General features: G+C 33.2%; 1 protein-coding gene across 3 annotated transcripts in view; it reads right to left on the reverse strand.

The window, feature by feature from the left end:
• Positions 1-1,501: 1,501 nt before the first annotated feature.
• Positions 1,502-24,364, reverse strand: part of LOC124365062 (intraflagellar transport protein 46 homolog) — a 30,194-nt gene continuing 7,331 nt past the window's right edge. For 2 of the 3 annotated variants that reach the window (XM_046820981.1, XM_046820982.1), the window contains exons 3-8: positions 23,108-23,211; positions 21,506-21,580; positions 16,412-16,640; positions 5,043-5,155; positions 4,155-4,282; positions 1,502-1,887 (exon numbers count right to left, since the gene is read on the reverse strand). In XM_046820981.1, the coding sequence (XP_046676937.1) occupies positions 1,781-1,887; positions 4,155-4,282; positions 5,043-5,155; positions 16,412-16,640; positions 21,506-21,580; positions 23,108-23,211 (756 nt within the window). In that variant the 3' untranslated portion in view covers positions 1,502-1,780. Of the gene's footprint in view, positions 1,888-4,154; positions 4,338-5,042; positions 5,156-16,411; positions 16,641-21,505; positions 21,581-23,107; positions 23,212-24,364 lie in introns of all 3 variants that reach the window. The other variant, XR_006922693.1, reaches the window with a different exon arrangement.

Genomic DNA, 24,364 nt, shown 5'->3' on the forward strand with positions numbered 1-24,364 from the left:
TCAGTCATGTCACTTTGGAAGAAGAGAAGGCTAGCCGTCTTCCAGGCTCTCCAGTCAAAGCAGGTATGGGAGACAATAATCCCTCAGATTTACGATTGAAGAAACCTTTAACAATAAGAGAACCCCACCCGTTCAACAGTCATCCTCCACAAAAATCTATACCTATTGACGAGACTTTTTTAACTCAATACCTCAACATTTGCAGTTAGTGATACTGATATGATACTGCCAGTACATTCTACTGGCAGGTATTAACAACCAGAAGTGAATCTTCCTGGGATTAATTGAGTAATTACATTGCATTTATGTTCATTTATGAATCAAAATATTTTAATTTCAATTCATGAAGAGCTAATTGATATTTCTTATCAGATGTTCAAATATAGTAGAAGATAAGCCATCTACATCTCCACCTCAAAATGGTACCAGATCACTGAGATTATAGTATGTCTTTTGACTGGCAAATATGATTTCCACCTCCACCAGTATCACCCTCAACCCAAATGCACCAGTATGATATGATCACCAGTCTTACTTGTTCTGACTAGAAACAATCATTACATCTAAGCAATGTGTGGCTGGAAGAATATATTTTTAGAGACTTGTATTTTCTTCACCATCTTGTTACTTAAAAGCTCATCCTAAAGAGTAATTTCAGGTAGAAAATTATGGAATTTCTGTGACAAAAAGTCAGAAGTTATTTTGATATTTTTCCAAAACTACTAGCTTACGCAGAGCAGGAGCCGAGTTAAAATTTAACAACACAAGGTAAATAAGGTCTACCCAGGAAAACAAAGCAACAACAAAATTATTTTTTAATATTGAAATTAGAAGTAGGAACTTTCTTATATTCTACATGTAAAATATTACTAAGTTTGGAACTTTGATTATCTCACAAATATATTATGTTTTAGTTCCAAACTCTACATTGTTTTAAACTTATGAATCTTCAACTGGACGAATTTACTCATGGAAATTCGGGATCAGGCCTATAAATGGATTCAACCAATGGAATTATTGAAACCTGTTATTATCAGCTGTTTTCCAAGGTCAGACGTACTTATGTCCACATAACACCAAGTGGTTGATTTGTAGTATTCAAGAGTTTATTCTCCTAAGTGAGTGGACAAAACAAGGCAACACAGATTTGTGACAAGTCTACTTGGACTGATCATAATTATGGGATAGATGGATATAACACTGGCTTTTCATATGGGTACCCTCATCTAGAAAATACAGGGACAGCTATTGTAACTGGCCCAGTCACACTCTTTCTTTGTGCAAATGTTCAAAAAGGGTTTTTTGTGACTTAATATATGTACATTTACCAGTGCTCTCTATGTAGATAAATCTTGCAAGTTCCTTACTGTATTCTATAAGAGAAATGTTTACTTGAGAATACTAATACACTAAATGTAACTAGTACATTAGTTTGTCAATATGTTTAGTGTTTACAAAAAACAAATACCTCAAAATTATACAATAATATTGTAGCTGATAGAAACATATATTAAAAAATCTATATTTTGACTCATTAAGACAGTTTCACAAACTTTTACAAAAAAAATACATATTATTTTTTGCTTACTAACTTTTTAGTGGAAAATATGAATAATAGAAGGGGTTTTGTTAAATTGAATTAACTTATCACAAAACAAACAGAACATAAGTTATAAGTATTTTCTCCTAACACAGGAACATACAAATAGAGACTAGTTTACTGATATATTATAACCTAGAGTGAATCGTTTTTAACTGTTTCAAGGAAAGTTTTCATGAGTTAGTTATCAGGCTTCTGAAATTGTGAATTTTTAATAGCGGAGTACAAGGAGAAGAGAACATGAAGTGATTCTATTCTGGACTCATAACGAGGCACATCGAAGATACCTGAAACAAGTGTTACTAGATATATGGTTGATTTAGTGTTTGATAAGATGGTCAATAGAAATAAAGTGTGTCCACAAAGTCATGACACACTTGTGAATAAATTTATTTAAAAAAGTACATAATGTATAAGAATGAGATTAACGCAGAATTAAAGAGTACTTTAAACAGTTTTACACCAGTTTATCTGAGATCGACATCAGCATCATTAATCGCCCTGTAGAAAGCGAACTTTGATCTCCTCATATACTTTGACCAGGACATCTGGGTTAACTGATTCAATAAAAGCTCTGATTCGTTGCTTTAAGTGTTCAATATACAAACGTTATGACGTTGCACATTTTCAGATAAGTGAAAGATAGCCTCATCACTAAAAACAATGTGGTTTGTAACATTTAAAACCAGTCCATTTGCATACAGAACAACAGCAAAGTCATAGCTCTTGAATTTGTCATCAGGTTTCAAATGATACAATATAATTGAGGTTATAATCATTAAATTTAAGTCTTCTTCAAAACTGTATACTTAGGGACATTAAACTCATATCAGCGATTCCGAACAGACTTGTTTTGGACTTCTAATAGAGGCAATAGACCAATAATCAATAAATGCAATAATCGATAAATGCTGTGTCTCAGAGGGATTTTCATGAAAACCTCAATGATACTCTTGTTGCAATTTGCAAGACACAAAACATAATTTTTTCTCGGCAAAGTTTCCATGATAACTGTTTTTCATAAAAACGATAACACATTACTAGATAACAGCAAAAACGTAACTCAAATAATAAAAACTAAACTTTATAAGCAGCGTATATCGTAAACCTACAGTATATAATAGAGTAGCTAATTTATTATAAGTGCATATGTAAAAAGTAAATTTACAATTGTATAAAAATTCTGTACACTTTATAATAGCAAATCAGTAATGGAGTATTACAAAAGTAAGTTTACAATTAATTAATACATGACACATTTTAATAGCAAATCATTTTTAATTGAGTATTTTAATATTGTTTAATATCTCTGTCCAATTACCGCTTCAATATGGCGTACAGGGCTGAATTGATTCTGCTGATCTGCTAATGGCAAATACTTTTACATTTGTATTGTTTTAAGAAGTCTTTTTTAACAAAACTGTTGTATAATAAAATTGTACATCAAACGAACAAAATTAACGTAAATAAATAGAAGTCTTATTAACCTTTATAATTGAGCATTTTTGCAGTTATACCACCGAAGTGAATATATATATATATATATATACTAACTGCTCAAACAGTCATCCCTCAAAGTAAACTAGACCTATTGATCAACACCAATATCTTGACATTTTGCAGTTAGTGATATGCTGCTCCTGAACATGCATGGGGTTGCCCAGAGGTAAATTACATCAGCTTTCACTGTACCCAGAGTAGTAGATTCATCTGATATAAGTCAGAAGTAACATCTTCTTGGAATAAAAACTTAACTTAAATGTAGATTAAAATGAAATAGGGGTGTGTGCGTGTATGTACAAGAGTGTTTTGGAGTTGTGTTAAATTGATGTACAAAGATTTTTTTTAATTTCAAATTACTATAGTGTGATTTAATTCCATGTAAACAATAATAAAACATAAAAGAAACTGCAATAAATTATATTATTATTCAACCTTCAGTAACTAGTCTAAAAATTTGGAATATGTGTATATTTCAAGCTGTACCATATTTTGAGTAGTTGTGGTGTTTTCAACAATGGGTTTTCGCCATTGTTTGCTAATAAACCGTTGTATTCTATAGCAATTTCAAGCTGATTTATGTTAATTTAAACTTGTAAAAACAAAAAAAAAATCTTCATTCTTTTTTATTATTATTAACATTACTGGCAATACACCATTTAACTTAATTAGTGCAATATCTAACAATAGATCAACATTCAATACAAAATTAAATTAAGGACATGGACTAGCTAATTAACTAAAATAACTTAACAATTACCAAAACAAGCATCAATAATAATTTTATAAAAAATTCAAGGAACCAAATAGTAAACTAAAAATCCAGGACTAAATAACAACTGATGAAAATATTGACACTGGTGTAAGACAAAACGATTTTTCAAAAATTGTGAAAAAAGATAGCCAACTAGTTCGTAACAACAATAAAATAAGTAGCAATGTCTAATATTAACTAGTAACTTTTTGTTTAGTTTCTTCTACTTCCATATGAGAGTGTAATCAACAAATGAACATATAACTCATTAATTTTAATAACATCTATTATGATACTAACCACAGATGATGTCGACCAAGGTGGGCAAGTCACAGTCCAGGTCTGCAGTTGGCAAGCCCAGTTGGTTCAGTTTCTCCTCAAACATGGCAGGCCACTCTTGCATTAGGCTGTCTATGTCCGGCATGCTTCTGCAAAGATCGTGTTGGGAGATTATGTTTTAAGCTGTCTATGTCTGGCATGTTTCTGCAAAGATCGTGTTGGGATATTAGGCTTTATCTTTAATAGTATTTAGACTTTTAATATATCGACTTTGACTGTAGAACATGTCAAAATATCTGGGGGCCAATGACTAACATCTACCTCTATGCACCTTGAAGACAGTAAATAGATCAAATTGATAATGGATAATGCTAACTCAACTCTAAAAATGGAACTAACAGTGCTTCTCTACGATTATATTTACAACATCACCTAAATTCTTGTCCCACACTATTTTTCACATTTACAACAAAATACTGTCAGGGACAAAAAAGGAAAAAACAAAATTTGGTGGTCAAGTTTTGTGTTTTGCTAGCACCATATCTGGTTTATACAACAAAACAGTGACGTAAAAAATAGTGAGAACATAAAGTGGCATGAGTAAAATAACTGATTAAAAAATAATAACAACGTTTAGGCTCAATGAGCACAAGATTCTGGCAGATATTCACTCTCATTTTCAAATTGTTCCATATTAAAATTCACATATAAGTAGAATATGTGTAGAAAAGAGGAAAATCTTGTAATAGTTTTGTCTAACTACAACGTTGACACTAAACACAATCAAATTTTTTCAGACAAAATTCAATAATACCAGTTTTGATACCATTCAGACTGTTGAGTCAAGTTGTAGACTAAGAGAAAGAACTCTTCAACAATGTACTATGACAGAACCAACCACAGGCTTACCTGGAATATTGGACTGTAGGTGCTGGCTTGCTCTTGTGTAACTCATTGATGTCATGAATCCACCTGTCGAGAGCTTTGGGGTTTTTGTCTGCATTCTCAACTTTTTTCACTACCTGTAATAGTGACAAAACACAAAAATCATTATAATAGGCTTGTCTAATCTTACTCAGTGTTCACCATACAAAAACTGAAAACGTTCTAAAAAATTACATTTAAATAAAAATCCATATTTCATTGCGAAATATGTGAATTTTCAAAACTTGATATACAGTAGACCCTCTATAATCCGGCACTACGCAAGTTTGCTACTTCAGTAATCCGGCGTATTTTGACGGGCATGGAGTGGGGGATCCAGGTTGAGACACGTCACTGAAAACTGTGTTAACAAACAACCTACGATCCCTCAGTTGTCTCATGGTTTACCCACTGTTTACGTTAACAGTGCCAGTGTTATCCGTGTTAATGCTACTAAGCTTAGTGTTGTAGTTTGTGCTTAATTTATATTTCAAGACAGTAAGTGAAAAATGTCTCAGTGTAAACGAAAATATAAAACCTTATCTCTGATTTAGAACAGAGAGATTGTAAAGAGATGATAAAGGCGATAAGCTTGCTAACCTTGCAAATGAAAATGGTGTCAGTCACGCAACGATACATGATATATGGATGAAAAGATTAAGTTTTTTGCAAAAGCAGAGACAACGTGAAAAGTGCCAGGAAAACATTGAAAAAAAATTAACTTCCTCAGGTATAGGATAGTTTCTTCAAGAACGAAACAGGCATAAACCAATTTCAGACGAGATTCTTAAAAAAGGCAAAGGTATTCTATGAGAAAATAATGGACAAACATTATTTCAAAGCAAGTGAAGGATGGTTAGAAAAATTTTAAAAGTGTTTTAGAATTTGATTGTAAAGTACAACGGGCAAACTATCATATGATGTTCCTGCATTCGAACCATTCAAGGAAAGGTTTTAAGCAAATCTGAGGAACTAAACCTAACTCCCATTCAAGTCTATAACACAGATGAGAATGGTTGTTTATTTTACTGGCTTTTGTCAAGAAGCCATTTGTTCACTATGCTGAAGCAAGTACCCTAAGAAGAAAACTGGCCAAGAACAGAATAACATTTATACCCTGTTCGAATGTAAGTAATACACATACATTTTAGTTATTGGTATTCGGTACATCAAAAACGCCAGATTGACATCTTCAAAAATTTCAGTCTGTCAGTTGATTACAAAAATGTACACAAGGAATTGATGACTCAGTTCACTGTTCAAGGAATTGTTTTATGAAGTATTCATGCCCTCAGTAAAAACTTATTTTTAGTAAACTGCCTCAAAAAGCCCTGTTTATTTTGGATAATTGTCCCAGCCACCCAGAAGAAGGTGAATTAAAAAAGTTCTTGTATCTGTGTGATGTTTTTGCTGCAAAATGTTACACCTTTTCGACACACCATGGACCAATGTTTTTTCTCTAGTGAATGCTTGGGAAAATCCAGCAGAGAAAACCACTATTTGTTTCTGGAGTAACTTTTGGCCCGATATGTCTTTGTTAGAGGAGTACAAACCAAGCAAAATAACAAAACAGGCAAAATAAAAAAATGGAAGTGATGCTGGCTGCTGATCATAATGAAGAAAATGTTAATTGTGAACTAACTGAGCTGTGAGATACGATTACTGGAAAACCTTGTTGATGAAAACGAAAGTCTGATAACAGAAGATGTGAACAAGTGGCTAATTGGTGAGGAAGAAGAAAGCATACAGATTATGACAGACAATAGAATAATCAAAGATGTGACGAGTAAAGAAGAAGAAGAGGGTGACAGGAGAGGAAAAGTGTGCAGTCTTTCCATAATCAGCAACAATGCTGCGATGAAATCCTTTGCAAATTCTGTGAAGTGGGCAGAAGAAAATTACATGTTTGCTAGAATATTCTTCTTTTAAGCTTCAAGAGAAAGTATTAAAAGTTTCTTTTCAAGCCAAGAAAATCTAAAAATTTGTTACTCCAATGAAATAGACCTACCGCTCCATAAATTAAGGTTATGTTTACTTCTAGTGTGGTACATCGCTGATAAAAACCAATTATTAGATAGATAAAAAAGAATGTTTAAAGAAAATGTTTTAATGCCTTTCATTTAAATTTAGTACACAAGTACTGTAATAGTAATTGTGAATAGTATTCGGTGTAATAAAGCAGACATTTTGCACATGTTACGCATTTTATTGATGGCCTTACAATAATCCAGTGTTTTCACAAATCCACCCATGGTTTGATATTTGTTGAATCAATGACAGCCTACTATGCATTCTACTACCAAGCAATTGTTTGATCTATTTCGAAAGTGCTTAAAACTATTTTTATTTCTTTACTAAGTGATTCCAAAAGAAGAAACACTAATGACATATATAAGTTCTACCTTTGACAAAATGGGCAACAAAAACTCATTTTAGATTCCCTTGAATAGCAGAAAAATATTCAATAACATAGAATTTAAAGAAATTATACTATCTAATATTTATAAAACAATTTTACTGAGTTTACAAAGCTAATACTTCTATTATACAATGTGTTACTTTTAGGTTAATATGGTGGGAAGTAATTATAAAAAAATTATAAAAGTACATTGTGGGTTGGTCATATCAATAAACAAAGAAAAAAATGTCTTTATCAAGACCATTTCCATGAATACTGTCAGTGCTAAACAAGGATAAGTTTTTCTATTTACCAGTCACAAGCAATGATTGGCATTGTTAATGTGCATGTCACCAACCGCTAGCTGTGATGATGTACAATAGTACAAAAAATACCAAGATCGATAACACATACTCTTCCAAGGCTAGGTTTAACTTAGTGCAAGGTGTGCCAGGATGTGGGAAAACATCCTTCATCTTGAAGAACTTCAAAATAGGAGACTTGGTCTTATATCCCACAAAAGAAGGAGCTACTGAATTCTCAAACCGGCTAAAGACAAGCCATCCTGAACTTCAAGATGATGTGAAGAACTACTGTAGAACTGTGCACTCATTTTTAATAAACTCGACAAACCACTTGAAAAATGGAGGAACTTATAACTGCTTGATAGTAGATGAAGCACTCATGGTGCATGCTGGCGAAATCTTATACGCAGTCGAACTTTCACAAGCCAAAGAGGTCATGATGGTGGGCGACATGAACCAAATCCCCTATATTAATCGGGTCACAGGCCACTCAACTTAGTTCCATGACATTACAAAAATCACTGAGATCTCACAGTATTTAAGTCACTCCTACAGATGTATGATGACAGTTGCCTGCATTCTTTCCAAATATTATTCAGAAGGTATGACAACAAGCAGCAATGTAAAAAGAGAGCTTGTAAAACATGTTTTTGACAACATCAATAGTATACCAGTCATGGTAAAAGACACCAAAATGCTGGTTTTTAAACAAACTGAAAAAGCACAACTTTTGAAATTAGGCCATAACGTCTCTACCATTCACGAATATCAAGGGAAGCAGGCTCCACACATCGTAGTAGTGAGGACATCATCCAACAACGAAGACATCTACAACTCAGTACCACACTGTCTTGTCGCCATATCTCGTCACACTCAGTCTTTCACGTACATTGCTCCAACTCAAGAGGATATCCTGACTAAATGGATACGTTATGGTCAGCAGTGTTCTGAAGTAGATCTTGCAAAACATCACAAAGAAATGGAAACAACCTGTAAAGAAAACAATTCTATAGGAAAGTATCCATTCCTACCTCACAGAAGCATGGAAAGGAAAGATGCTACGAAACTACCAAATAAAAGTGACATAGGTGGAGCCAGCCAAACCACCTCAACAAAAAAACTGAATTCTAATTTCATGACAGGTGGAGACAGTCAAACCACCTCAACAAAAAAACTGAATTCCAATTTCATGACAGGTGGAGACAGTCAAACCACCTCAACAAAAAAACTGAATTCCAATTTCATGACAGGTGGAGACAGTCAAACCACCTCAACAAAAAAACTGAATTCTAATTTCATGACAGGTGGAGACAGTCAAACCACCTCAACAAAAAAACTGAATTCCAATTTCATGACAGGTGGAGACAGTCAAACCACCTCAACAAAAAAACTGAATTCTAATTTCATGACAGGTGGAGACAGTCAAACCACCTCAACAAAAAAACTGAATTCCAATTTCATGACAGGTGGAGACAGTCAAACCACCTCAACAAAAAAACTGAATACTAACGCCATGACAGGTGGAGACAGTCAAACCACCTCAACAAAAAAACTGAATACTAACGCCATGACAGGTGGAGACAGCCAAACCACCTCAACAAAAAAACTGAATACTAATGACATGACAGGTGGAGACAACTATTTTTTAGGGTTGAGAGAGAAGCGAAGGCCCAAAACCTAAATTGCTGTTGCAAAACAATGGACAGGAAGGAAAATCTAAAAAAAGGTAGCAAATTTGTAATCTACCATCAAAACATTGACAGAGTTCGAAATAAAATTGACACACTAAACCACTTCCTACACTTTTCAAAACCTGACATACTTGTACTTACTGAGCATGGCCTCAGTGCTGATTTATTGAAAAATGTCTGATTAATTAGCTATATACTTATTGCAGAATATAGTAGGGAATTGCACCAAAAAGGTGGTGTTGCAATATTCAAGAGAGTTAATCTGGACAATGAGGTGGAAAGTGTAAATCTTGATAGCAAAAGCATTGAACTTGTTTGTGAGATGACCGCTGTTAAAATCAATATAAACAAAAAAAATCATGTTTACATTCTGGGTGTATACCGACCACCAAGAAGCCCACTGGATTATGCTCTTGAATTACTAAACTCGTCACTAGAAGAACTCCCCATAAACAATTCTGCAATTTGTATTGTTGGTGATCTCAATATTGACTGGCTCAGCACACTGATGGAAAGAGAAAACAATAAATTAAACAACCTCCTATCTGAGTATAACCTGACTCGATGCCTCCTACCTGCTACCAGGATAACCCCTACAAGTGCTACATCAATTGATGTTTTTTGCACCAACTTGGCACCACATAGCTTCAATTTCGAAATCATTGAAAACGGGCTCTCAGACCACACCGGACAACTTTACTTCATGGATTTCCCCTCCACATCAAGTAAACAATCTTCATCAAATGGAAGACGTCTCAGTCCAGATAACATCTCAAATTTAAAGGGGCTTCTTGAAATTCAATCATGGGATCGGGTATACAACTCTCCAAGTGCAGAGGATGCCTACTCAAACTTCATTGGAACTGTGACTGCAGCATTAGACATTACATGCCCCCATACAACATCAAGAAACAGATCCAGGAACCGAACTCAAGAATTTAACAACCCTGAAGTAAACATACTGCGGATGTCTTTCATACAAGCCCACGAGCGCTACTTAGCCAGTGGACAAATTGAGGCTAAAGAGGATGCTGCCCAGAAGAAGAAATCCTACGACTTAAAACTAAAAAGTCTTAGAAGGGAAACAAACTCCAACTTCATCGCCGAAGCAAGCAACAAGAGCAAAGCAGTCTGGAGCGTCATTAATAGCGAAAGAGCACCAAAGAGAGAAGCTTCAGAATCCACGTGGAAATTAAAAAATACTGACGATGACACCTACCTAGACGACATTTTTACCATAGCTGAACATTTTAATACCTATTTTACAACAATTGCAGAAGTAACTCTCGGTCATAACAATGCTCCTAGCGCCAAAGACGTTAACTTATGTTCAAACTTCACAGGAACAGGACTTAACATGTTCAATCTTACATCTAATGAGGAAGTATTCAACACTATAAATTCTCTAAAATCCTCTTCCTCCTCAGGCTATGATGACATTTCTTCAAAAATACTGAAGTATTGCAGCTCTGTAACCTGCCAACCCTTAACGGATGTAATCAACAAGTCTCTGACTCAGGGATTATTTCCCTCAAAATTAAAAATGTCAAAGGTATATCCACTGCATAAGCAAGGGAGTAAGCACGACATCAAGAACTATAGACCAATCTCCCTTGTGCCCACTGTATCAAAAGTTTTGGAAAAAATAGTTCTCTCGAGACTGTTAGAGCACCTTCAGCGTAACAATCTGCTGCCAAAAGGACAACATGGGTTCATCCCGAGCAAATCGACTATCACCGCCCTTGCTGAGCTCATTGAGTGTATAATTGATAATATTGAGTCTGAAAATACTGTAACAACTGTTTTTCTCGATATGAGTAAAGCATTTGACTCACTGTCTCATAAGCTTATTTTATACAAAATCAGAACCTTGGGTGTCAGCGGTATAGCCCTGAAATGGTTCGAAAGCTACCTCTCTGGGCGACAGCAAATAGTTGAGCTGAAACACACAGCTAAGGGCTTGACGAAGGCTCTTCATTCACTTCCACAGTATGTTAGAAGAGGAGTTCCGCAAGGATCTGTGTTGGGACCCGTCCTATTCATTTTATTCACTAGTGATCTAGGTAAAACACTCGAGGCTTTTAGTCATCCTGTATCATACGCAGATGACACAGCTCTTATCACCAGCAGTTCAACAGCGGAGTCACTAGAAATCAACACGTATATATCTGTTAGCATGGCCCAACAATATTGCCTAAATAACGACCTTGTTTTCAACCCATCCAAAACAAAACTCCTTGCACTAGGCAGACATAAAGACCACATATCAGGCCCACCAGATCTAGAAAAAGTGGATGAGCTTAAACATTTAGGTATGATATTAGACCAAAATCTTACATGGAGTTGCCACATTGATTACCTTAGCTCAAAGCTCAGCTCTGCTCTCTTTGCTCTCAAAAGGATAAAAGCTACGGGCACATCTGCTCTAAAAATAGCCTACCACTCTCTCTTTGAGAGCCATCTTCGGTATGGAATCATCCTTTGGGGGAGTTCTTCAAATGGTAATCTCCAGAGGGTACTAATCTTGCAGAAGCGGGCCATAAGAATCATGGCCGACCTCTCTTCCCGAGACAGCTGCAGAGAATCTTTTACTAAACTCGACATTCTCACTGTGACTTCAATCTACATCATCGAAGTCATCATATATGCTTCCAAGCAAAACTTCCCGAGAAACAGTGAGGTGCACAACTACTACACTAGACAGGCTCAAGCTCACCGTCTACCAGCTCATAGAACAACGCTCTTCACCAAAAAACCATCATTTGCTGGAATCAAGCTTCTGAACTCCCTTCCTGATGCCATCAAGACCGGAAACGCTAAAACTCTAAAAAGAAGACTACACAAGTGGCTGGTGAAGAACTCTATCTACAGTCTCGATGAGTTTTATGACATTCTCAACTCCTGACTTGTAATGTTTTTGTTGTTAATTTTTGTTCTTTCCTTTCAATGTTATGTTTCATAACTTATTATTTTTATTATTGATTGACAACTACTCTGTTCTTGATGATCATGAATAAAGCTTTCTGTATTCTGTATTCTATTCTGTATTCTAAGTGATTCCAAAAGAAGAAACACTAATGACATATATAAGTTCTACCTTTGACAAAATGGGCAACAAAAACTCATTTTAGATTCCCTTGAATAGCAGAAAAATATTCAATAACATAGAATTTAAAGAAATTATACTATCTAATATTTATAAAACAATTTTACTGAGTTTACAAAGCTAATACTTCTATTATACAATGTGTTACTATTAGGTTAATATGGTGGGAAGTAATTATAAAAAAATTATAAAAGTACATTGTGGGTTGGTCATATCAATAAACAAAGAAAAAAATGTCTTTATCAAGACCATTTCCATGAATACTGTCAGTGCTAAACAAGGATAAGTTTTTCTATTTACCAGTCACAAGCAATGATTGGCATTGTTAATGTGCATGTCACCAACCGCTAGCTGTGACAGCACATCACAGATTAAGAGTACCCCACAAAATAACAATCAGTTTTGTTGTCCTGCTTCCCTATCCCACATCCAGATAACCACCCCCAATCCTCAACCACTACCAACCATCAATAGAAACCCTGCTTTTGTTCAGTAACAGTTAAACAATAGATTCAAATGATTTTTAAAAACGTACCGGCACATCTTCACTCCTTTACATCAAATAGATGACGAACTGGTACGCTGCTACTTCTTTTTTGCCAACACTTATATTCTTCAAAGGGTTATTTACCTCATACCAGTTTCAAATTCAAATTCAAATTCAAAATTCCTTTATTCTTTTTATACATAATGTACATGAATTGCGTCAATTACCTTTACTACAATATAAAACATAAGACTCAGGTTAGAGTATTCATACTTTATATTTAATACAGTATAATAATACATATAATATTTTAAATATTTATGTCCATAGTGTTAATATGTTTTGTAATGGTAGGCAAATACAAACAAAATTACTTTCAAGTCACCGTGTAAAAAACTCTTCAAGAGAGTAGAATGAATGATCTGTACAAAATTGTTTCAACATTTTCTTAAAATTATTAAAAGAATTCTCATTCTTAATACAGCCTGGAAGGTCATTTATAAATTTTATTCCTATGTATGTCGGACACTGTTTATATTTTTCTTTATTATGTTTCTTTACTACAAAATTTTCTCTATTTCTTGTATTATAATTATGATAATCTTGTTGCCTTGGTTTAGACTCTGCATTTGTCTTGACATGTAATATAGTTTTATAAATATATAAACTATATACTGTCATTATTCTTAGGTTAATAAAGTGGTCTTTACAACTATCATTATTTTTAAGGTGTAGAATATGTCTTATTGCCACTTTTTGTAAATGTAATATTTTGTTTAAGTTATTTGCACTGGTTCCACCATAAATTTCAATGCCATATGAAATGTGTGGATGTATCAAGGCATAGTAAACAGATTTCAGTGCATTTATTTCTAGGAAGAAGGATAACCGCCTGATTGCAAATATTCCAGAACTCATTTTATGACAAATTTTTTCTACTTGTTTTGTCCAACTTAATGTATTACTTAGAGCCAGACCCAAGAATTTTGTATCTTTTACAAATTTATTTCCAATTGTATTTATCTCATTTGATTGTTTACATTTAAATTTCATTAGAATTGTTTTATCAGAATTTAGTAATAAATTTCTATCATTCAAGTAACATTTTAGTTGTGACATTGAATATTCTGTTGTATTTATTACACTTTGTAAATCTTTTCCAGAAACTGACATACTTATATCATGTGCAAATAAACATAAATGATTTTTATTTGATAAATTTGTCAAAATCTGTGGCATACCTCCCAAGTAGCATAAGAACAAAAATGGGCCCAATACTGAACCTTGTGGTAGAGCATATTGTATTTTTTCTATTCTTGAATTAATATTTCTTATTTCATTATTACCTAGATATTTAATACTAACATACTGCTGTCGCCCTTCCAGATATGACTGATGCCAGCTTAATTCTTTATCCTCAATACCATATGATTCTAATTTTTCTAGCAAGGTTTTATGGCAGACACTATCAAATGCCTTTGTCAGATCCAGAAAGGCTCCAACAGTATGATTCCCTTCATCCAAATTTTCTAGCACATTCTCAATATAATCAATTAATGCTGTTACCGTTGATCTATTTTTTCTATAGCCATGCTGCTCCAAATCCAGCAATTTACCCTTCTCAAAATAGTCTACTAATTGAATCATCATAGTCTTTTCAAATATTTTTGATAAAGCAGGTTGTATTGCCAATGGTCTATAATTTAGAGGATTTTTGCTGTCTCCTTTTTTTAATACAGGAACAACTTTTGATATTTTTAATTGAGTTGGGAAGTTTCCTGTTATTATAGAAACATTCACCACATGTAAAAGAGGATTTAAAAGTGCATGTTTTGCCTCTTTAATAATCTTTATAGGTATGTCATCATACCCTGCCGACCATTTTGGCTTAATAGAATCAATTATTTTAATTAGTTGATTACAGTCAATAGTGTTGCATTTAAATTTACTTTTATAATTTGAATTTCGATTAATAGAAATTGACTTTTTGTTTAAATTTGGAGCAACATGCTTTTTTACCATTTCGACAAAACTTATGTTTAATAAATCAGCTACACAAACAGGGTCACAGATTATTTTACCACCATCGTTAAGCTCTATATTTTTAAATGACATTTCCTTACTGTTTCTAATTTCATTATTTACCACTTGCCATATAGTTTTATTGATATTTGTTGTATTCACCACTTTATTATTAATGTAATCTCTTTTCTTTTTTTGAATCAATTTTTTATATTTATTTTTTTGTTCCTTCAAAGAAAGTTTTATTTGTTTGTTATTTTTACTCTTCCTATATAAATTATGTTTATTTATAAGTTCTTTTTGTTTGCAAGTTATTTCATAATCTATCCATTGGTTTTTATTGTGTTTAATAAAGAAGCGTTTTAAGGGAAAATTTATATCAAAATAATATTTTAGAATGTTGTAAAAATATGTAAACTTATCATCTACTGGTGCCATATAAAGTTTAGTCCAGTCTTCCTTAGATATGTCTTTCTTAAAGTTTTCTATATTTCTTTCACTAAAAATTCTTCCAATTCTACTTATTTTTAATTTAACATTTTTATTTTTCTTTATTTTGAACATTTGAGCATCATGATCAGAGAGTGATGTTACTATACATTCTACATCAAATAAAGTAGCTTTCATGTTGGTGAGAAAATTATCTATTGCAGTTTCACTGTTGTCTGCTACCCTGGATGGAATTTTAACTGTATAATTAAAAACCATGCATATTCAATGTATTGACAAAGTCTTTTTTTTTCTATCCTCCCTCAAAACATCAACATTAATATCACCACCAATAACAATGTTATCACAAATTTTGGATAAAATCTCTAAAAACATGTCTAGTTTTTGTAAAAAACTTGCAGTATTTTCAGATGGACTCCTATAAATCCCTCCAACTAAGAATTTTACTGAATTGATTTTAATCTGAATAACACAAGATTCAAATATTTTGTCTTCATTCAGTAGATCCAAGTTAACATCAACAATTGTTTTGTAATTTATTAAATGCTCCGATACCAATATTAATACCCCACCTCCCTCATAATTTTTTCTGACATACCCTTTTGCTAATACAAATTTACAGTTTGTAAACTAAATAAGTCAGTATTATATATCTAAAATATTTAACTCTTAAACATCTGGTTATCATTGCGAATATTTTAAATGCAATGTTAAATTATAAGTGTTAATAATCACTGTGCTTGTAAATATGTCTTTCTCTCTTGTTATTATTACAACCATGATTTTTACTCTCTGCATATGATTTATATTTTTTCCAGCTTCTCTACCTATACTCTACCAGATTTTAAACCATTTTTATTTCTCTGCACAGTAAAGCATCAATGCGTGTATTTACCATGGCCTTGGCAGAGGACTGCTTGGTACTAGCGCGTAGACGCAAGCAGAGGACAGCCGGCTCGCTCTGTGCGGCACATGGCTCGTCCAGGGTGCGCAGGCCCAGCCCATCACTCTCACCATCCGGCCGCCCCACCTTCAGGAACCCATCTATGTCTCCCACTGCTGGGATGAAGTCCGGAACAAATGGCCTCAACTTGTAGTCCAGCTCTATGTTCTGCGGTGTGTAACTGGTACAAATCATTTCTACAGTAATTCATTGTAACTGCGACAAACAGACAAGTTAAACCAACGATGTAGCAAACGATACCTTATTAAATAACAAAGATCACCTTGGATTTTTTCACATGGATTGCCAAGTTTTGTATTGATAAATACTCTAGTGTTAAACTTTACCTGTGTGTAAAATTCAAAGTTTATTATGCCACAAATGTATCATGGGGACAGAAGTTACAAGGTCTAAAGTTTATTTTTTTATTTTATTTATTTATCATAATCTTATTTATTACAAATAACTTTAAAGTTGTTTTTTTTACAAATAACAGAATAACAGAGCTTGATCGCACATTTTATGGTGCATCTTCAATATATGAAGCCATAATCCTATTTTCAGATAGTTACATTTTATAGATTATCTGGGTGATTCACATTTGACCCAAACAGCTAAGACAATCAATTTGTGTTTTTGGCAAATATATTAATTAAAATTAAATTATTAAATTCATTAATCATAGGATAAATACATTGCTAATTCTATACTGTATTTTTTTGTTACGTGTGACTTTTGGTCTGTTATTATTATTTATTCTGTATCCTCCTGAGTCTAGAGTGCCTAAATATAGGCACTAGGTCTCAACCTACCTTGAGTCCCAAATATTTATGGAGCAAATTGGACCAAACGCCTAAGTGCCTTTTTTTTAGGCAATCATTCCGACCCCACTTGAGTCCCAGGGTAAAAAAGTGTTAATTCTTTTACAATTAAGGTTAAATTATGTTCTCATATCATTGTTGTTTGAGAAAAATCACATTATGTATTTTTTACGTTATTACAAATGGTGTTATAGATGTCCTAAAAATAGGCACTTAGGTCTTCAGAGAAAAAAATATTAACGCAGGACCTTAATTGAAAAATGTTTTATTATTACATGTATAAGTATAAAAAGAGTTGTTTAGAAGGCATTTTACATTTATTTGTAAAAGTTCATCTTGGAGTCACTGTGAAAAGTTCACTTCGAATGGAACTTTCGGAAACAATTCCGCCCACCTACCAAACAAAGATACACATTACACTTTACACAATATACAGTAGATTTTTTCTTGCAATTCTGCATAGCACACCTTTTTTGAATTCCTTTTGTAACCCTCAGGTAGATGAGCTGCTTCTTCAATTCTTTTTTTCTGGAGTAGGGTCAGCCCGTACTCGTCTGTCTCCAAATGGGTTATCCACCTTATCTTCTAGATCTTTGTCATTCGAAGCAACAGCTTCATTGGCTGAGTTCATCTCAATTAGCAACTCCCCAAATTTAAGTTTAAAAGTCCTTGAATTGCGGAATTCTTTTGGCTGGAATTTGTATTTTTTGTTTTGGTTTCCCGCATCTGAAGCCAACTGTTACTAAGGCTCAAATCAAAGAAATGAAGGATACATCTCAATGTCCATTTCTTTGTCCGGGCTCGTGAGGAGCAATACGATAGCATTCTATCAGCTAAGTCTACGCCTTCCCATTTTTGCATTATATGCATTGATAACTTTAGGTTGAGAAACATTGATAAACTGTTTTGCTGGCCTTAGACCACCTTTTTACTTCACACAAAGGCTCGATTGACTCAGCAGTAGATATCATACATACACAGTTGTTGTCTAACACCACTTTGTTATAGCTACTTTTCCCTCTGTCTTTGTTCCATTTTTATCTTTTCTTCTCTTACAGTGCAAAAACTGGTGCCCCTTTCATTTGCTTTCTTAAACTCTTTGTCACTTGGAAGGTCAGTAGTTTCGGGAATTCTGTCTTTCCTGATTGTTCCAGTTAATCTAAAACCTTTTTTCAGGAGTTCGTCAGCAAGCCTAACTGAAGTGAAAAATCTATCGGCATACAATGTGTGGCCGGGAACTAAAGACCTAGTAAGCTGAAGGACAGCTGATTCACACTGCCAGAATTGCTCAAGTTCTGGTTTTCTACGTATGTGCTGGTCCTTTGATAAACAGTAAAAATCACAAAAACAATTCCGTTTGGATTAGCAAGAACATAAACTTTCAAACCCCTTGGGTTGGGTTTGTTGGGTATGTGTTGCTTGACTAGACACGTTCCAGAAAAAGGCACTATCATCTCGTCGATACTCAATTCCTGTGGTTTTGTTCTGTTTTCAAACAGCCCTCTAAGATTCGTCAAGTAAAGGTCTTACCTTCCACAGCCTATCAGCTTTTCTTTCGTCTGCTGTAATTTCGTTATCAAAAACAAGTTTTTATCCAGTTCCTAATAAGGAAAAAGCGATCTCTCGCCATGTTGTTTGCTACAAGTGGAATCCTCCACTTTTTTTCCCCCAACACATTCTAATCAATGGTACTTGTAGAGCTGAAATCACAAAGTTTATGCCTAGCCAAATTTTTAACTCAGGTAGTCTTAGTTTTAGGTCCTTTCCTGTTTTCAACAAGTAGTTCTGATTTGATTTCTCAACTATTTTTTTTAAGAATATCATCGTCGAAATACTGCTGTACATACTGTTCAGCTGTCCAGTCATCACTGTCGATAGTAGGTATGCTGGTTGAGCAATCGTCAAAGGTGTCGGATTGAATGGTCCTGTCCTGTCCCTCCATGGGGGTGAAAAATCCTTGTCCCTGATTTTTCGTTTTTCTCGATTTCTTAGCCCCATCTCCCTTTTCTTAGTGAGCGCCTTCTTCCTCTTTCCCTGGAACAAAACAATTCCATAATATTTTTGCTACTTTCAAACAATTAAATAAAAAGATTGTTAAATAAAATAATCTTGAAATTACTAAACTTTTCTCTCAATGGTTCCAGAATTAAACAACCTGACATACATATTTTTTTACTTCCTTTAAATGTACTAAGCTTTGTTATAGCAACCTTATTATAAAATTACAAGGACTATAATACATATTTTTAGTAATAATTTCAAAATACATGAGATAATAAGTAATTTTGGAATTCAGGTAGTTATCTTACTTCTTTTCGCTGGATTGCTTCTGGTTTGTGGATCCTCTTCTGACGTGTCTTCCTTACGATCCGGCTCATTGGGAGGCTCGTATGTGGGGTCTTCATCGGTGTCATCACTCCAATTTCCAATAACTTCATTCACATCAAAAAAAGCGGTCTCTGTGTCTCAACAAGTCCCCTTCTTCATCATCATCATTTAACGCGCCCTCAATCTCAGAATCAACTAGATTGACTGGTTCGTAGTGAGGGTTTTTGATTGCCTTTGACCTAAAAACACATAAATAATCAACTACATTATATATTTTGTCAGCTGTTATTATTTTTTTAAAGAAAAACATTTTAGCTAACGACCTAAGTGACTAAAAAAAGGAACTATAAAAATATGGGTTTATAGTCTATAGCGCCTAAGTGCCTATTTTTAGGAACTACAAAAATAAACCTGTTATAGCTACTTTAAACAAAAGCCGATTGTCACAATTTATCGTTTTAAAATGCAGACATAGTTCTTATCTAATGATATCAGTACGAGCTAAGGCTAAAATATATTAATAAAGTACTTACATGAACGTTTTGGCCGGTCACGTTTTTCTGGAGGTCAGTCATTTTTAGGTTAAGAAGAACTGGAGCATACCTAGAGCATTCTGGGTGGCAAAACTTTGCACTACTATGGCCAAAAACTGTTCTTTCTATCAAGTGCTGCGACCTGAATGGGAATAACACAACTAGGAGGACTCTGTGAATTTTTTTTTGCGAGTGGCTAAAAATAGCCACTTAGGTCTTTGACCCCACTTTAGAGGGATGTTGTCCAGGACTCAAGCACAGTCAGGCACTTGTACTAAATATAGCCACTTAGGATTTTGACACTTTAAAAACACAGATTTACTCTGGGACTCAGGAGGTTATTTATTTTTTTATGTTTGTACACCTAACTTTTAGAGAATTATATTAGTTATCATTGCCAAATGAATGAATTCAATCAATATACATTCCCAGGAATTTAGTGGAATCAGTTTCCACTAAAAGCACATCATCCAAAAATACAGCAGGTGGCTCTGTAGACTCCTGAGGTCTAAGACAGAAACTGATGGTATTCGATTCTGTCTGATTTGTTTTCAAATTAATGTTGATAAAATACTGAATACATGCGTTAAATGTTAAGAAATATTTGATTTCTAAGTCTTGTAGTGGTATCACTACATTTTTATGTGAGTGAAAGAATATTTACCCCACTGGCTTCAAAATCAAGATCACAGCTATGATTAATTTGGAATGTTTCATATTTAAAAGGACTTTTCATAAAATTGCTACATCTCTTTTGAAGTGTGTTCTACAGTAATCTGTTGCCAACACAACATTATTAATTTTGAAGTGTGTTCTACAGTAATCTGTTGCCAACACAACATTATTAATTTTGAAGAGATGGATTGTGACAATTTTAAATCCATGACTACAACCACATTGGGTCTATGCCCGTAACACATTAGCACCAAATCATCTAATTTATTTGTTGCAATTTGAACATTTTGATGAGCCAATTTAATATTTCCAATAATTTATTAATTTGAAAACGGTTAATTTTTAGGGAATATTTTATTTTAACTTTTACATTTTGAAATTTAATTTAATGTTCCTCCTAACCCTTGTTCCCGACAAGTACTGACAATTATTTTTGTTAGGACAACATCCACTCTCAATTTAACTTATCTTTAAGATTCCTGTAACAGCATTGTGCAAATATCAAAATGGTGTGAAGAATTGATGGAGTGTGCAAGACTTTTGAATTAAATTGATAATTCAACATACACTATATAAAAACACAAAGGATAAAGACTCATCTAATAAGGTTCGACATTATTTTATCCACACAGAAAAGATTAAACTGTCAGTAACAAAAGAAACAAAAAATGAGGTATTGATTAACTTACCAAGTGATAAATTGAAAAACTTCTCTGATATCCTGGGCGACACTCAAGTGATCAAACTCACGAGGATCATATGATCTGCAAGAAATAGTCATTAGAACATTTTCTTTCATCCTATATGTATTAACCTGTTTTATTGGCAATGTGATCCTGAAAAAATGTATTACATTGTTCTTGAATATAAAGAAAAATTCACTTGAAGTTTTATACCAATCAACTGTTTACATGATATTTAATTTTTTAGTGTCACAGTTAAATAAAATAACTTAGACAAGGCACATAATAAGGAAATATTAACAAATTTTACTAATAAACATTAGAAGGCCTATTTGCCATTAATGTGTTTTGGTATTTTAGTATTAATGGTATTTTATTTACTTTTTACTTAAATTCCATGTCCATTTAGAACTAGAAAACCTTTTCTTAATGATTACCTACTTGTTTTCAAGGTTCTTTTTTAGTTGTTATGTTCAAAAACATATATTCGGACTCAAAAAGGTTTCTGTATTATTGTATGTTAATTGTTCAACAAAATACATTTAACATGTCACAAGTAAGATGCTTACTATCATGGATTATGGAACCAGGACAGAACGTAAGATTTTGTATTATGTAAACTGAGTATTTATAAATGTTTAGGCAAAAACGTTGTACTTGCGATAAAATATCTGATAGTTTATTTTACTATTTACAAAAGATTTCTCATGGTCAAATAAAAGGGTGGAACATATTGTATAGTTTATTTGTGTTAAAATTTTATTAAGAATAACTTGATTAGTTTTTTAATCAACAGCCTTAGCCTTGTTTATTATTTATTTCTTGCACATTGAAAGCAAGAATACATCATAATATTTCTTCACAACCATCAATTGCCTTAAAATAAGTATTTGTAATAGTCGTAATATCTCATAATATACAAAAGGGAGGCACCTTTATAACCACTAAAATTTCAGTAACTCATGAAATTATGCTTAGATTGCAAGCTTTACTAAAAACGAAAATATAGAACAAATCCCTACCAATAATATTTCACCCTATATATGGTGCTGATAGTTAAGTAAGATTTTGCTGACTAGTTAATCCGGATTCTTTTTTCTGTGGGAAATTGAGTAGTCTCATTTTTCCCATTTTTTCAGGCACCACCCATATGAAGTAATTAAAACATAAATATTGTTTTTATTTTTTTTAATTTTTTATTTTTTGTTGATTATAGATATTTTCTTCTGGTGGTTCTCAAAATGTAAATGCCATTAAATGTAAGGAGTATTAAACTATTACCTATTTTAATATCCAAGACTTTATTAGTATTATAATAGTAGACCTTAGAGATAGATTAGGGTATAAAAAGTTTTGCTAACTTTATTTGGATCACACAAATCTTACGGTTATTGCTCAATAACAAGAGTTTCCATTAATCTCCTTGAAAGTTTGGTTACTGAGATTGGTTCATTGTAATTTATCTAAATGTGTAGTTCTAATGTTTAAAAGATGGTAATGGGATGCTACTTTTATCACACCTTAAGAGAGAGAAGGAGAAAAAATCAAAGTGATACCAACAAAATCGACATTAGCATCCCTTTTCTATATAGGATATTTAACACTCACCCTTCCAGTAGAGCAGCCTGGACATCATTATCATCATCATCAGTGTTGTCAGAGAGATCAGAATCAAGTTCCGCAGCAGACGTGTGAGGCCGAGTCTTGCCCATCTAAAATACACAGACTACCAGATTAAATCTCACGTTAAAACTATTCTGTCATAAAGATAGTTCTACTGACTGCCTGCTCAAAGTAAAAATCAAAAAGTAGATCCAACGTTTAGCATCTATTATCATTGCCTAATCATGGTGACAATTTAGTTTTTTTTAACTCCACATTTGTTCTATTCTCCGTTCAAACGTCCAATTTCCTTATCTAGTTTTATTAAATAAGTTCAAACGGTAATATTATAACCCAAATATGCCACAACGTGACACTTTGACACCAATTGAATAAGCTATGTTTTGGTAATGCGGTATTGAGATGATTTATTGTCTTTATCTATTTTTAGCCTGACACAAATCTTTGTCTTTTATTATCTAGATGTAGCAATCTGTACAACAAATACTTTTGCTTCAATGTTCTCCATTTTTTGAATAAAGTCCAGGTTGCAAATTTTAAACACAACTACCAATAACACTCTGATAGCTGTGGGACAAATTTGAAAATTTAGCAATAAGAATCAGAGATCTATGGTGCACCAAATACTTTGGTTCAGCATAGTACAATAGAATGAAATGCCATCAGTTCAAAACATTTTTGTCAGAACAGCGTAATTAAAGTGTAAAAGTATACATATAATAAATAAAAGGAATTTGACTGAAATTTAAGTACAGTTCCGAAGCACATGGTTTAATATGTATTAAAATACAACATTAAAATAGATGTAAATTTAAAAAGTCAAATAAAAAACACAACTAATACAATAGAGTTTTGTTAACTGCAATACAGGTACCTAGCACTCATGAAGAATAAAAACGTATTTTTATTTGCAATAAAAGTAAACTAGTTTCTTTAGTAGTAGTAGTTTTTCTTTTTTTTGTAAGTAAACTAATACAAAATACTGGTGATCAGCAACCCCGACAACCAAACTATAAGCTAATGAGAACTATTAAAATAAGTAGGCCTAATAATGTTAAATTGTTGATTACTTACTCTGGCAATTAATGTAATATTTCTCGTAACATATGTCAATTCGGTTTGATGTGAATCTGACAGAGAATGTTTTAAAATCAATGCATTTCAAAATGCAATTTTTAGAATGTTTGTACCTTTTTACCTGAAGACTAACAATGCAACCATATTTACAAACAATTCAAGGAA

This window comes from Homalodisca vitripennis, chromosome 6 (genome assembly GCF_021130785.1).
Source record: "Homalodisca vitripennis isolate AUS2020 chromosome 6, UT_GWSS_2.1, whole genome shotgun sequence".
Taxonomy (NCBI): Eukaryota; Metazoa; Arthropoda; class Insecta; order Hemiptera; family Cicadellidae; genus Homalodisca; species Homalodisca vitripennis.